The sequence below is a fragment of the Callithrix jacchus genome, chromosome 7 (assembly GCF_049354715.1).
Source record: "Callithrix jacchus isolate 240 chromosome 7, calJac240_pri, whole genome shotgun sequence".
Taxonomy (NCBI): domain Eukaryota; kingdom Metazoa; phylum Chordata; class Mammalia; order Primates; family Cebidae; genus Callithrix; species Callithrix jacchus.
Window position 1 is genome coordinate 64,936,009 of NC_133508.1, and position 15,785 is coordinate 64,951,793.

At 47.8% G+C, this 15,785-nt stretch overlaps 1 protein-coding gene across 2 annotated transcripts in view; it reads left to right on the plus strand.

The window, feature by feature from the left end:
• The window catches only part of SESN2 (sestrin 2), a 21,098-nt gene extending 5,546 nt beyond the window's left edge, over positions 1 to 15,552 (plus strand). The window contains exons 2-10 of one of the 2 annotated variants that reach the window (XM_002750512.7): positions 3,077 to 3,142; positions 5,222 to 5,419; positions 5,861 to 6,043; positions 6,123 to 6,335; positions 6,886 to 7,036; positions 7,560 to 7,678; positions 8,661 to 8,851; positions 12,344 to 12,488; positions 13,776 to 15,552. In XM_002750512.7, coding sequence (XP_002750558.1) covers positions 3,077 to 3,142; positions 5,222 to 5,419; positions 5,861 to 6,043; positions 6,123 to 6,335; positions 6,886 to 7,036; positions 7,560 to 7,678; positions 8,661 to 8,851; positions 12,344 to 12,488; positions 13,776 to 13,862 — 1,353 coding nt within the window. In that variant the 3' untranslated portion in view covers positions 13,863 to 15,552. Of the gene's footprint in view, positions 1 to 3,076; positions 3,143 to 5,221; positions 5,420 to 5,860; positions 6,044 to 6,122; positions 6,336 to 6,885; positions 7,037 to 7,559; positions 7,679 to 8,660; positions 8,852 to 9,273; positions 9,401 to 12,343; positions 12,489 to 13,775 lie in introns of those variants that run through there. The other variant, XM_035308390.3, reaches the window with a different exon arrangement.
• The last annotated feature ends 233 nt before the right edge of the window (positions 15,553 to 15,785 follow it).

Here is a 15,785-nt window from a genome sequence, read left to right on the forward strand (position 1 = left end):
TCTCAAATTCCTAGCCTCAGGTAATCCTCCCCAACCAGGCCTTCTAAAGTACTAGGGTTACAGGTGTGAACCACCCTCCCTAGGACCCCTACATCTTTACAGGCCTTGCTGCCTTCTCATTCAGATATCAGCTCAAAGACCTCCTCAGTGGCTTTTCCTGTCTTCTTATGCTAAAATATTGCACACTCTCCCACCCCATCATACAGTTATTGCTTTATTTCACTCACCTTAGAGAATCTGTGCTTTAAAATCCTATTTATCAGATTCTGAAGCATATGAAGGCTGAGGGCTTTGTCTTCTCACTACTCTATTCTTGCTACTTGTAATATAGCCATCAAAAATATTTGTTGTGTGAACAGATTAATTCTGTTTTCACCTGGAAAGTACTTAGCATAGTGCCTTATTTTTGAGAAAGTGATCAATAAATGGTATAAACAATGTTCCTCACCCTGGCTGTATGGGGCCCCCACCCCAGACAACTAAATTAGAATTGCTGTAGGTTGGGACCTTGGCATTATTATTTTTTTTAAAGCTTCTCAAAGGATTCTAATGTACTGCTTGGGTTGAGAAGCCCTTGTTTGATACAGCAAGGAGGTTAATGATAGCTGACTTTTATTAAGTGCTTATTGTCATAGAGATAGCGAAGTAAGATACACAGTGTTAGCTTACTAACACTTATCACTAGCCTGTGAAAGTAGTTACTGTTATTCCCATTATTTGGTGAGGAAACTGAGCCTCATAAAGCTAAGGGATAGCAGGTGGTGGAGCTGTCATTTAAGCTCATGCAATTTGTGTCAAGAACCCCTATCTTTTCTTTTTTTTTCTTTCTCTTTCTCTCTCTCTCTTTTTTTTTTTTTTTTTTTTTTTTTTTTGAGATGGAGTCTTGCCCTCCTTCCCAGGCTGGAATGCAGTGTCACGATCATAGCTTGCTATAACCCCAAACTCCTAGGCCCAGGCAATCCTCCTGCCTCAGCCTCTTGAGTACCTGAGACTACAGGTTGTGTGGCACCATGCCCAGCAAATTTACTAACTTTTTATAGAGACAGGGTCTCACTGTGTTGCCCAGGCTGGTCTCAAACTCCTGGCCTCAAGCATTCCTCCCACCTCAGCCTCCCAAGGTGCTGGGACGAGCTTCAGTGCCATCCAAGGGCCCCCTATCTTTTAACTACACTGTATGTTGTTGTTGTTGTTGTTGTTGTTATTGCCGAAAATGTTGATGGATCCAGACCCATGACTTAGAGCTCCTTCTTTTGACACTTCTTAGGTCAGATTTTGGAGTGAGCTGGGATTCCCAAGGCTGTTCCTGTCCCTCCATAGCGCCCCTGATGGGCCCTCTCTGCCTCCCTCAGTTCTGCCCCACCCTACCCTGCTGTGGCTTGCTGTCTGTTCTCAGGTCCCCTGACGTGGAGCCCCAATTTGTGGAGTCAGCAATCCTTATCTCCTAGACAGAGCTGTTGGGCTTTTTCTTTGGTGAAGGGGGAGGGAAGCTTCAAAGGGGAGTGTTTAGGGATTGTGGTGGTTACTACGCTGAACTTGGACCAGCCTGGCCCAGAAGTTCCCAGAAGTGTGGGCTGAAAGCTGCCTGCACAGTCAGCTTAATTCCCATTTTGAAGGTAGCTGGGCTACTTTACCTACCAGGATTAAGGCCCAGATAGTCTAGGCCTTTAACTTCCCCAGAGCCACATAGCAAGTTAGTTGCAGAATTGGTACCTTCCCCAGAGACTTTGTAGTCTTCTGGAGTCCCAGAGCTCTGCCTCCTCAGTGGGCTTTTGGCCATCTGAGGGGGAAGGTTCAATTACAGTTTTTAGTTCCCGGCTACGCTGAGGGCTGGTCCTAAGTCTGGATCTTAATGGAGAGGAGGGAACATCCTCTTAATGGAGAGGATGTGCGTCTCCTATCTCTGTCCAGTGAGGGCATGGCTTTGATTTAGGGTAAACTATCCAAGGCCAATGCTAAGAGCTGCCTCCACTGTCAGATTAACAAAATAAATAAGTAGAGCATCCTTCCTGAACCCCATCTCTAGGACTAGGAGAAGCAGATGTACTATGTACGTGATTCTGGTGGTTTCTAAAGAGGCTCCAACATACACAGGTCAAAACAGTTGCTACCATCAGTGCTGTACACCCTGCTTGGATTCCCTCAGTGCCTTTCCGCTTTCTCTGTCTTCATTCACAGACTAGTATGAATGGCCTGGCACTGCTCTTCACTAAATGTGATCTGGTAGGTTTTGGGGTCACAGGTGAGGGCCAGAAAAATGTTCCTAGACCCTGTGGTTTAGCTTTGCAAAGGGAGTGACCAGTGGGACTGGGCCACTAATTTAAATGGAGGCCCATGGGAGGAGGAGGTAGGGTTTTAAGCCAGTTGTTCAGATTTATACTTCAGAAGTTAATGTGGCTACTGGGTAGAGGATGGATAGGAGAGCGCAGTGCTGAGGAGGCCAGGGGACAATTGGTGAGGCTATGAGTAGTGGTCCAGGCAAGAGGGGGTGGTAGTTGTTGAGGTAGTGGTGGTGGGAGGACAGATATGCAGCTAGGCATGGCAGTGCCTGTCTATAATCCCAGTGCTTTGGGAGGCCAAGGCAGGAGAATCCATTGAGCCCAGCAGTTTGAGGCTACAGTGAGCTGTGATTGCACTACTAAAGAAGGAAGAAATGAACATGTAAGAGAGATTGAAGCTAGTGCTGAGGCATCTGGGGTACTTGGGTTACCTGGCTTCAGGGCAAACCATGGGGTGTTCTTGTATGAGTTCTCTGGGGTCACTAAGAGGGTGGCCTCCTGGAGACGCACAGCATGATGGCTATATATTTCCTTCTCCAGGCCCGTCCCACCTCGAAATGCTGGGGTTCTTGGGTCCCAGCCCCGTTCCTGAGGAGCTCAGCCTGGAGTGAGCCCTCTTTCTTGCTTACCCTTCCAAACATGCATATATCTCTCACCTGGCTCCACCATGCACGGTGTGATAGAAAGGTGGGTTTAACAGCTCACTGTAGCCCCTTGGATAGGAGGAAGAGGCTGGATAGGTAACAATCCTCTTTATTCTCCCTTCTACCATGGACTAATCTCCATGTGTTTCCTCCCAGGAGCAGAGGGAAAGCCGGGCTCGGCGAGGCCCTCGAGGGCCCAGCGCCTTCATCCCCGTGGAGGAGGTAAGTTTGGAAGGGGTGAGAGATCTTTGGTCCCTGGGAAGAAAGGACATGGTGTGTTGGTGGGCAGGTGTCTTTTCCTGTTCCTTAAATTGCAGCTTTGAAACTATTCCCCTCTGATTTCTGATTCATTTAATTCACAAAACAGCTCCGTGAAGCAGGCACTATCAACCCCATTTTGCTGGGAAGAAACATACTCAAAGAGATCAAGTGCTGATAACAGCCTGGTAGTGGCCAAACTTTTGGTACCTTAGATCAGTGCCTGTTTTCCCTTAAGAAGATATAACTATGTTTGTCCTCTCATCCATGACTGTACATATAATATATGTTCTTGTCTGTTTCAAAAGTAATATGTGTTTATTATTTTAAAAATTTCCATTGTTTCAGAAAGCTCTGATCTCCTGTCTCCTCCTGCACCCTGTAGAGATCATCACTGTTAACCATTTGCCACTGTTTACTGTGCTTTTTTTCAAGCTAATACTTTCAGTACAGAACCAAGGTCATAGTTTACAACTTGTTTTTTTATTTTGTTTTTCACTTAATACAAGAAAGACATCTTTCATCTACTGAGTCAGTTCATTCATTCATTTACTTCATGTATCTATTGAATGATTAATCTGTGTCAGGCACTGTTCTGGTTGCTTGGGATATAGCAGTGAACAAGACAGACAAAAATCTTTGCCATTATGGAGCTTACATTCTAGTGTGTTGGGATAGTGGAGATACTTTCAAAACATATGCAGAAAAATGTAATAAAACTAGTGTCCTCATTTTCTTTGGCCTTCAATGAACAATGGCAAATTTTTTGTTTCCTCTTTACTCTCTTTTGTTCTCCAAATGTGTAGGGCAAGTGGTTAATAAGCTAACAAATGTTTAACCTCCCTCTATACCCTGTTCCTCTGCTCCTTTGTAAATGTAAGGCGAGCAACCTCTTGCTGATTATTTATGTCTGTGGCCCAGAATTCTAAGCTCAAGTATTGTTCTTATGTTTTATTTTTTCATTTATGAATAATCACTCTTTTATAATAAAAGAAACAGACAGCCAGGCGCGGTAGCTTACACCTATAATCTCAGCACTTTGGGAGGCCAAGGTTTGGGGATTGCTTGAGACCAGCCTGGAAAACATAGTAGGACCCTGTCTCTATTAAAAAAAGAAAGAAAGAAAGAAATAGGCTTTGGAGTTCATCTGGATTTGAATCTGCTTCTGTTATTTATCAGATCTGTGACTTTGAGCAAGGAATAAAACTTCCTGGTTTCCTCATCTGGCAAAGTGGGGGAAATAGTATTCACCTCACAGGCTTATTGACAAGATCCCATGAAATCATGCAGAGAAAACCCTAAGCTCAAAGATGGCATGAAGACAGCACTCAGGAAAAGTGAACTATTTTGCAGTGTTAGAATAGACGTTCCATGAAGGGAAGGAGAAACTGTCCTTTTACTCTCTGTACCTGAGTTTTCCTACCTAAAAATGAAGAAACGGAACTTCAATTTTATAGTTGTTGTGAGAGTTTAGTTAAAATATGCATACTTGAACAGTGCTCGGCACATAGCATTGTATGTGTAAGTACTGGCCGTTATGAGGTACATAGTATGTATTCATTGAATCACTTTTTAAAATAATCTGTTTCTTCTCATTCCTTGTTTTTGGACTTGGTGGTGGTTTTTAGTTTCTTTTTTTTTTTTTTTTTTTTTTTTGAGATGAAGTTTCTCACTCTGTGGCCCAGGCTGAAGTGCAATGGCGCGATCTTGGCTGACTGCAACCTCTGCCTCCCAGGTTCAAGCCATTCTCTGCCTCAGCCTCAGGAGTAGCTGGGATTATAGGTGGCTGCCACCACAACCGGCTAATTTTTTGTATCTTTAGTAGAGATGGGGTTTCACCATGTTGTCCAGGCTGGTCTCAAACCCCTGACCTCATTTGTGATCCACCCACCTCAGCCTCCCAAAGTGCTGGGATTACAGGCATGAGCCACTGCACACGGCATGGTTTTTAGTTTCTTGCTATTAAAAACCCACTAGAAGAATACTTTGGTCTCTTTGATGAGTGGGGCAGGAGGGAAACCCACGCTCTCCTCCCCTTTGCAGGTCCTTCGGGAGGGGACTGAGAGCCTTGAGCAGCACCTGGGGTTGGAGGCACTGATGTCCTCTGGGCGGGTGGACAACCTGGCAGTGGTGATGGGCCTGCACCCTGACTACTTTACCAGCTTCTGGCGCCTGCACTACCTGCTGCTGCACACGGATGGTCCCTTGGCCAGCTCCTGGCGCCACTACATTGCCATCATGGTGAGCCTCTGTGGGCCTGACACTTGGAGAGGTGGCCTTGTGGGGGGTTCTGCCCTTTGATCTCTTTTCTGGGAGCTTTGTGAGCTGATTCCATAGACAAGGAGGTAAGGTAGTGTAGAGTAGGGAAAGCCCTGGTTTTATCTAACTTACAGAGTTTTAGGTTTTTTCTTTTTCATTTTTCTTGGTAGGAAGGCTTCAGGAAAAGTTTAGGTTTTGAAGAAAGGCATTGTTAGTGCCTGTGTTACATACAGATTGGCAAACTGAGGGTGCCAAAAGGAGTTAGGTGACCAAGCTGGTGGCAGAGCTGGGGTTACTTACAACTTAGATTTCCGGCTTCTTGGGTAACACTGAGCCCAACAACCTCTCCCCTGGTGGGGTACCCATCCTGGGCCGGGCACAAAGGGAGTAGGGTGACTCAGGATCTGTCCACTACCTTTGCAGGCTGCCGCCCGCCATCAGTGTTCTTACCTGGTAGGCTCCCACATGGCTGAGTTTCTGCAGACTGGAGGAGACCCTGAGTGGTTGCTGGGCCTCCACCGGGCCCCCGAGAAGCTGCGCAAGCTCAGTGAGATCAACAAGTTGCTGGCACATCGGCCATGGCTCATCACTAAGGAACACATCCAGGTGCAGGGGACAGAGAGGCCTGGTTGGCAGCCCAGGGAAGGCACTGAGCAGCTCTGACGTTCCATCTTGTCCCCTCCAGGCCTTACTGAAGACTGGCGAGCATACCTGGTCCCTGGCTGAGCTCATTCAGGCCCTGGTCCTGCTCACCCATTGCCACTCGCTTTCCTCCTTCGTGTTTGGCTGTGGCATCCTCCCTGAGGCAGATGCAGATGGCAGCCCTGCCACCCAGGCACCTACACCCCCCAGTGAGCAGAGCAGCCCCCCCAGCAGGGACCCATTGAACAACTCTGGGGTAAGTCACAGACCTAGGTCTTGATGGGGGAAGAAGCAGGCATGACCTCTGGTCCTTGAGTAGAAGCCACTGCTTCCCTATCCTTGGTGCCTGCACTACCTGCTGCTGTGAGAGACCACATAAGTTATTTGACTCTGAAGCTCAGTTTCCTCTGTGATATGGGGGGATAAAGACCCCTTACTCACAGTAGGCTGTGAGGGTTAAATGAAATACCATGTGACTAATACTGTATAAGCCATAGGCTTAAAGTCTATTGGTTTTAGCACTTTAAAACTACAGTTACCTCTTACTCTGTAATGTGACCTTGTTTATTTTAATACAAAAATGCAGATACTTTAAAAATTCCTGCTTAGGGAAGATGTGTCCGTTCTATAGCTTCTTAAACGTCACTTTAGGAAGCACAGACCCCATGGGCTATGTGACACAGTGGCTGGCACACAGGATGCCCTGGACCTTTGTGATTGTTAGGACAGCCTGGCCTGTGGGAAGGATGAGTGGAACTTCCCAGAGGCAGAAGGAGTAGTCAGTCACCACTGGTCTTCTACTCCAGGGCTTTGAGGCCGCCCGAGATGTGGAGGCTCTGATGGAACGCATGCGGCAGCTGCAGGAGAGCCTGCTGCGGGACGAGGGGGCATCCCAGGAGGAGATGGAGAGCCGCTTTGAGCTGGAGAAGTCAGAGAGCCTGCTGGTGACCCCCTCAGGTACAGGATCACAGGCATCCAGGCTCCAGGGAGTGCTCCTTCTTAGGCCATCTCTGGTGGAGAGGAGCCGCCTCCTGCATTCCAGAGGCAGCCACTTCTTAACCTCCCTTCCAAGAGGTTCTGAGCACGGGCCTTGGGCTCAAACCTGGGTTTGAATCCTGGACTGCTAGCCTTTGTGGCTGTGCAATCACTGACGAGTCACTTCCTATCTCAGGACTTCAGGATTCCTGTGTGGGATTAGTGGGGCAGCAAAGATCTTAGCACAGCGCCTGGCCCAGGGGAGCAGCTCCATAAATAACTGCCACTATTATTGTTACTAGGGGCCTGGCTTCATGAGTCCATGGGCCTGATTCACCCCCTCCCCAAGGCCTGCCTCTAGCTGAAGTCTTGCCCCACTCACTGTAGCAAGGGGCTGTTTTTTGCCCTCTACTCTGCCTTCCCCTCCCCTTTTGGTGATAAATCAGGAGTAGAGCCCTGCCTGCCCCATGCCTCAGCCTCACTGTGACCTCTTTCTGGTTCTCAGCTGATATCCTGGAGCCCTCTCCACACCCAGACATGCTGTGCTTTGTGGAAGACCCCACTTTCGGGTATGAGGACTTCACCCGGAGAGGGGCTCAGGCACCCCCCACCTTCCGGGCCCAGGTAATGCTCTCTCTACTAGTCTTAGCCATGGCTCCACATTTACAAACAAGTGGCAGGTGGATAGTTTGAGTAGTTACAGAGTTAGGTAACCAGCTGGGCATGGTAGTTCATGCCTATAACCCCAGCAATTTGGGAAGCCAAAGTGGGAGGATTGCTTGAGGCTTGAAGCTTGAAACCAGCCTGGGCAACATGGCAAAACATTGTCTCTACAAAAACATTTTATTTGATTTTCTTTTTTTGAGACGGAGTCTTGATTTGTCACCCAGGCTGGAGTACAATGGCGTGATCTCAGCTCACTGCAACCTTCGCCTTCTGGGTTCAAGCGATTCTCCTGTCTCAGCTTCCTGAGAAGCTGGGATTACAGGCACCCAACATCATGCCCACCTAATTTTTTTGTATTTTTATAGAGATGGGGTTTCACCATTCGGCTAGGCTGGTCTCAAACTCCTGACCTCAGGTGATATGCCTGCCTTGGTCTCCCAAAGTGCTGGGATTACAGACATAAGCCACCACGCCCAGCCTACAAAAACATTTTATAAATTAGTTGGAAGGTGGTGCATACCTACAGTCCCAGCTACTTAGATGGCTGAGGTAGGAGGATCACTTGAGCTGGGAGATCAAGGCTGTAGTGAGCTGTGATCGCACTACTCCACTGCAGCCTGAGTGACAGAGCCAGACCCTGTCTCAAAAAAAAAAAAAAGAGTAGGATACCTTCTTTCCCTCAAGATTCCGTGAGGGCAGTGAGGTCCCTGTGAATCCTTAAGGGGACACATCTACACCCTAAGCTCAGGAGTTGCTGATCATAAGGAGAAGGTCATCACCAAAGTGTTCCCTTCTGGACCTCTCCGGCCCAGAGCAGGCAGCACATTTAACATCAGGAGGGAGAATTATGGAGAGCCCAGGTCCAGAGGTCCAGAGGATGGGGTCTCTCTGGCTGGTCTTGGGCTCTGAAAACTCACCAATCCCTTTCCATGTACCTAAGGATTATACCTGGGAAGACCATGGCTACTCACTGATCCAGCGGCTCTACCCTGAGGGTGGGCAGCTTCTGGACGAGAAGTTCCAAGCAGCCTATAGCCTCACCTACAATACCATCGCCATGCACAGTGGCGTGGACACCTCCGTGCTCCGCAGGGCCATCTGGAACTATATCCACTGCGTCTTTGGCATCAGGTGAGTTCATGTTCTTTCACCTGGGAGGGTGTGTGCACTGCAAGTCTTCACTCTGGGCTCACAGTTGTTTCTGTTTTCTTTTTGTTTTTTCTTTTCCTTTCTTTGCCTTTACTGTTTTTCAAAGCAAATTTAACTCTTTGGTGATTTTAAAAGATGATAGAAGTATTCATTGTTTGAACCTTGTAAATGAACTCTTTAACTGCACTCCCAGACATAACTATGGTTTGATATCTGTAAATGTACATATATACACATTCACACATATATATATACACACATCATCCTATATATATGTAGAGTTATGTATTTCCATTTCGAGTAGTAATTCTTTTCTCAAATAAGGACATGTATATTGCGTAATATTTCACCATACCCGGCCAAACAATTAATTTTTTATTTAAAATAAAAAATCTCTCTACCAGAAGTGGTGGCTCATTCCTGTAACCCCAGCACTTTGGAAGACTGAAGCAGGTGGATTGCTGGAGTCCAGGAGTTCGAGACCAACCTGAGCTACATGGTGAAACCCCATCTCTACAAAAAATACAAAAATTAGCCAGTTGTAGGGCTGACACCTGTAGTTCCAGCTGCTTGGGAAGCTGAGGCAGGAGGATCCCTTGAGCCTGGGAGGTAGAGGTTTCAGTGAGCTGAGATCATACCACTGCACTCCAGCCTGGACAACAGAGGAAGACTATCTCAAAATAAATAAATAAAATTTTAAAACACAGTTAACAAAAAAGAATATAAAGGCAGGTACAGTGGCTCACACCTGCAATCCCAGCACTTTAGGAGGCTGGAGCAGGAGGATTACATGAGGCCAGGAGTTTGTTGCCTCAGCCTGGGCAACATAATAAGACCTATTTCTACAAAAAATTAAAAGTAGGCTGGGTACAATGGTTCACTCATATAAGTGCTGCACTTTGGGAGGTGGAGGCAGGTGGATCACCTGAGGTCGAGAGTTTGAAACCAGCCTGACCAACGTGGAGAAACCCCATCTCTACTAAGAATATAAAATTAGCCTGGCATGGTGGTGCATGCCTGTAATCTCAGCTACTTGGGAGGCTGAGGCAGGAGAATCGCTTGAACTGGGGAGGAGGTTGCGGTGAGCTGAGATGGTGCCATTGTACTCTAGCCTGGGCAACAAAAGCAAAACTCCATCTCAAAAATAAACAAATAAATAAATAAAATTAGCTGAGTGGGGGTGGCACTTGCCTGTAGTCCCAGGTATTCAAGAGGCTGAGATAGGAGGATCACTTCTGCCCAAGAGCTCAAGGCTATAGTGACCGTGATTGCACCAGTGCACTCCAGCCTGGGCAACACAGCAAGACCCTTCACTAAAAAAAAGAAAAGAAAAATTATGTGTTACACTATCTGCTCTTTTTTTTCTTTTTTTTTTTTTTGAGATGGAGTTTCGCTCTTGTTACCCAGGCTGGAGTGCAATGGTGCGATCTTGGCTCACTGCAACCTCCACCTCCTGGGTTCAGGCAATTCTCCTGCCTCAGCCTCGTGAGTAGCTGGGACTACAGGCACGCGCCACCATGCCCAGCTAATTTTTTGTATTTTTAGTAGAGACGGGGTTTCACCATGTTGACCAGGATGGTCTCGATCTCTTGACCTCATGATCTACCCGCCTCGGCCTCCCAAAGTGCTGGGATTACAGGCTTGAGCCACCGCGCCCAGCCCTACTATCTGCTCTTATAACTATGTTATCTCCTTCCTGACTCTTTTTTATTTTTATTTATTTATTTTTTGAGACAGAGCCATGGTCTGTCACCCAGGCTCGAGTGCAATGGAGAAATCTCAGCTCACTGCAACTTCCAACTCACAGGCTCAGGTGATCTTTTGCCTCATCCTTCTTAGTAGCTGGAACTACAGGTGCACACCACCATGCCCAGCTAATTTTTGCATTTTTAGTAGAAATGGTGTTTGACCATGTTGGCCAGGCTGGTCTTGAACTGCCAACCTCAAGCGATCTGCTTTTCTCAGCCTCCCAAAGTGCTGGGATTACAGGTGTGAGCCACCATGCCCCACATCTTTCTTTCTCTATGCACGAATAACAAAAGCATATATAATTTATGAAAACAAGATCTGTGGCCATTTCCCTATTAATTTCAGTTATTTTATTCATTTACTCAAACATGAGCATGTTTTAGTGAACATGATTTTTTTCCTTCTTTTCTCACTTAACAGTTCATACCAAGCACCAAAAAATTATCCCCCAATTTTAAAAAAGATACATGTTCCTTGTAGAAAGTTTGTGTTTCTGTGTATTACTAGCTGTAAATCATATTTCACTGAGTGGGTTGAGCTATGTTTAATTAACCATTCTCTTACTCTAGTTATTAGTAGGTTTCCAACCCATGGCTGGCCAAGGGCAGGCTTCTTAGAATGTGGCTCAGGCTGGTTTCTGCCCAGCCCTCAGGCTTCTCCACTCTCCAACAAGGCCCTTGCTCCTATTTCTTTGTCTTCCAAATCTGCCTTCCAGTTTTCAGCCAGTCATTCCTCCATCTACACTGATCTGCGATTACATTGGCTGCCCTAACTCACTAGACTGGGGGTGACTCAGTGGCTTCTAGACTCGTCACTAACTTGCTTTTTGGCTTTGAAGAAGTTAATCATCTTTTCCAGGGCTTAGTTTGCCCATCTGTAGAATGAGTACAGCTCCTTTTTACCCTTATCCTCTTCCTTCTCCTTCACTGACCTCCTCCTCTACCTTCTGTGGCCTTTACTGTAGAGTAGTGAAAATGGCCTCTGAGCTAGGGAAAGCTGGGTTTATAACCCATTCCTGGCCAGGGACAGTGGCTCACACCTGTAATCCCAGCACTTTGGGAGGCTGAGGTGGGCAGATAACCAGGTCAGGAGTTCAAGACCAGCCTGACCAATATGGTAAAACCCTGTCTCTGCTAAAAATACAAAAATTAGCCGGGAGTGGTAGCACATACCTGTAATCCCAGCTACTCAGGAGACTGAGGCAGGAGAATCGCTTGAACCCAGAAGGCAGAGGCTCCAGTGAGCTGAGATCACGCCACTGCATTCTATCCTGGCAAGAGAGCAAGACGCTATCTCAAAAAAAACCAAAAAACAAAAAACCATTCCTTGCTGTATTAACTAGGACAAATGACTTCCTTTCTCTGAATCTCAGTTTTCTCATCTGTAAAGTGGGGTTGATGAATGTAGTAGATTGCATACACCATCTAGTCATATACACAATAGTGTAGTTTTGAGGATTCCGTGAGTACCTCTCCACATGGCACATAGTTGGTATTCAATACAGCGTGCTCATTCTCTGCATTCCTTGAAGTCATCCCCTGCCAATGTGGCAGCCTGTAATACATGGTGTCAGCTGTTTCTCCAAGAGGAACTAGGCTTGTTGTTGCTTCTACCTTCTGACTTTCCTCAGCACTCTCTGTTCTTCCCTCTATAGGGTGCGGTTGAGGGGAGGAGCTGCCTCTGGGAGGAGAGGGTGGGTAATGCTGCTGGGACTTTTCCATCCAGATATGATGACTATGATTATGGGGAGGTGAACCAGCTGCTGGAGCGGAACCTCAAGGTCTATATCAAGACAGTGGCCTGCTACCCAGAGAAGACCACCCGAAGAATGTACAACCTCTTCTGGAGGCACTTCCGCCACTCAGAGAAGGTATGACCTATACAGGCAAGGCAGGATGGAAGTAGACAAGCCCAGCCAGTGGAGAGGGCAAAGGGTTAGGACCCAGTGAGGGCCCCCAGACTGAGTCTGTCCTGCTAGGTGGGATACCTGGACCTGCTGCTCTGGATTGAAGTCCTGTTCCACTGTGTGATTTCAGAGTCCATTTACTCACCTGTAAAATGGGAATGTGAGTGCTTGTTTCACATTAATGATAGCTTAATGGACCTGGGTTCAAATCATAACACTATCTCTTAGTAGCAGTGTGACTTTGGACAAGTCACATTATCTCTCTCAGCTTTTTTTTTTTTTTGAGATGGAGACTCGCTCTGGAGTGCAGTGGCATGGTCTTGGTTCACTGCAACCTCTGCTTCTTGGGTTCAAGCGATTCTCCTGCCTTGAACTCCTGAGTAGCTGAGATTACAGATGCGCATCACCATGTCTGGCTAATTTTTTGTGTTTTTAGTAGAGACGGGGTTTCATCATATTGGCCAGGCTGGTTTTGAACTCCCGACCTTGTGATCCTTCCTCCTCAGCCTCCCAAAGTGCTGGGATTACAGGTGCGCCATCATGCCTGGCCTTCTCTGAGCTTTTTATCCTTTTCATTTTTGTTTTTTTTTTTTTGAGACAGGGTATTGCTCTGTTGCTCAGGCTGGAGTGGAGTAGCACAATTTTAAATCACTGGAGCCTCCACTTCCTGGGCTCAAGTGTTCTCCCACCTCTGTCCCCAGAGGGCCTGAGGCATGCACCAACTAATATTTTAATTTTTAGTTGAGATGAAGTCTCACTGTGTTGTCTATCCTGGTCTCAACCTTCTGAGCTCAAATGATCCTCCTACCTCAGCTTCCCAAAGTTTTTTGTTTTTGTGATAGGGTCACACTGTTTTGCCCAGGCTATATTTGAACTTCTGGACTCAAGTGATCCTCTTGCCTCGGCCTCCTGAGTAGCTTGGATTTTATCTTTATAATGCGAATAAATACTGCTATATTTCAAGAATGTTAGGAGGATAAAATGAGAAAATGCACGTAAACCTCTGATCCCCAGTAGATGCTCAGTTAGTAGTAGCTCTTGTTTCAGCTTCAGGGAATACAGAGCTTAGTCATGATAGGAATGAATGTGCTTGTCCTTGTACTATACTGCTCAGAGCCTTAGCAGAGGCCAGGGCATCTCTGTAGGAAAGGAAATGGTGAGGTAAGTGGGTCAGGGATCTTGGCAGTCTGGGAGGGGTGTGGAGGGTGAGGAGTGACATCAGTTGCCAATATGCCCTCCTCTGTACCCCAGGTCCACGTGAACTTGCTGCTCCTGGAGGCACGCATGCAAGCTGCTCTGCTCTACGCCCTCCGTGCCATCACCCGCTACATGACCTGACTCCCTCCTGAGCAGGACCTGAGCCCGGAGCAGCTCCCCACAAGGACTTCTCTCTCTGGAGACAGCCCCAGACCCTTTTGTGTCCCACGCCCACCATCCCCACTCTGGAGTGGGCTTGTGTGTGATGTGCAGTCCCCAAGCCACACCCTCCCTTTTCCTCACTGGAATGGACAGTTCATTGCACTGACTCTGGGATCTCAGCCCTGCTCCTGGGAGCTGGAAGAGCAGTAGGAGATCCCAAGGGACCACACCCTTCCTCCTTCCCCTGCCCCCAGAGGCAGAGGGCACAGGAAGGAAGATGGGCCAAGCTTGGACTTATGTACCACAAGCATGGTGGCCTTCCTGAACTGGGAAGTCCCTGGCTGGCCCCCGAGGGAGAGGGGCAAATGCCTTCGGGACTGACACTCCAGGCAGCTTCTCTCCCCTGTCATTCCCAGATTTCATTACCTCCCACTTGCCATTCACCCATCAATGTGAAAGTCAGGGTCACAGCTGGTCTGTGTGTCCAGTTCCCCAAAAGCCTGTTCTGTTGGGCAGCCTGAGGCTGTTCCCTGGTTGCCCAATTCCTAGTTCAGTTTTTTGACTTCCTTTGCCCTTTTTTCCTTTTCTCCATGTCTGATGGTGTGAGGCCTCAGGAGAGAGGCCAAGTACATAGAAAAGCAGATTAGAGAGTTTGAGCCTTTGCTGGTCACGTTGCCTTCTGAAGAGGAGGGAGTATTAGATTATAAATCCTCTTTATTTTGGTCCTTTATGCTTGAGGTTTCAACCTGAAGCCACAGGCAGTGTGTGAGAGGAGGAGGACAGGGAGAATTCTTTTCTCCCAGAGCTGCAGCTGCCTCGCAGAGGCCAGCATCCCCCTCCCCTGCCTCCAGTGGCTCTGCACAGACGTTTGCCAAAAAGTTGAGCCTTTTTAGATGGCTTAGGTGGCAGCATGACTCAGTAGGAGGGGCAGGAGGCACCAAGGTTCTTGTTTGGGCCCTGCCCCTAGGCCATGGCCAGGTGACTATGGCTACATTGCCAAACCTCTAACTGCCACAGTTGCAGACTGAGAGTGGGTCTGAGTCCCCACAATGTCCAAAGCTGCCCCCCGGGATTCTCAGGTCAACCTGCCAACAGCAAATTGATTTTCTTGCAAGAGCTTGAAGGCCTCCAGGGACCCCACTTCTGCAGCCAGTCTTCCTGGGTGCCTTCTGGGAACTCCCACCCCTATCCCAGTATCTCAGCTGTCCCCTCTCCTGGAGTTTAAGTGGATTGCTTGGAGGCAGAAGCATCCAAGGACCGATCCCCAGGCACTTTCTGTAGCAAATGACTGTGAATTATGACTTTTCTTGCCCTTCTAGCAGTCTGTGCCTCCTCTCTGACCAGTTTGGAGGGCACTGAAGAAAGGCAAGGGCCGTGCTGCTGCTGGGCAGGGCAGGAGAGGAGCCTGGCCATGGGCCACATTTCATACCCGTGCAGGCACGGAGAAGCAATCGGCACCCCCTTCAGGCCTGATAGCACTCCCTGTGAGAAGGTGTGCAGGAGAGAAGGGGCCCCGGCATGGGGGTTGGGTTCTAGAGGGGATGTGATGACTGTACATGTTCACTGGGTGGGTAGGGAGTGGTATCCAGTGTTCAAGTGCAGAAATCTTCGGCCTTGCTACCAGTTCCACATGATGAGAAATAAACGTTCACTGAGGTTTTGTTTCGTACTCCTTGTTTATGGGCTGTTTTTTCAGTTTCCTGAAGGTCATAGTTCGCCTTGTAGCATAGGCAGAGAGCTGTGATTGCATCATGGACCTGACCTGATAGCCCCTGCCCTGCCGAAAATTCGTGCCCAGTGATTGCAGGTTGGGACTGTTGGCACTGAAAGTCTACTTCTGTCCCTTGGACATCCAGTCCTGTCACCCTTCAGTGGCTGGCCTGGCACTATGGAGTAATAATG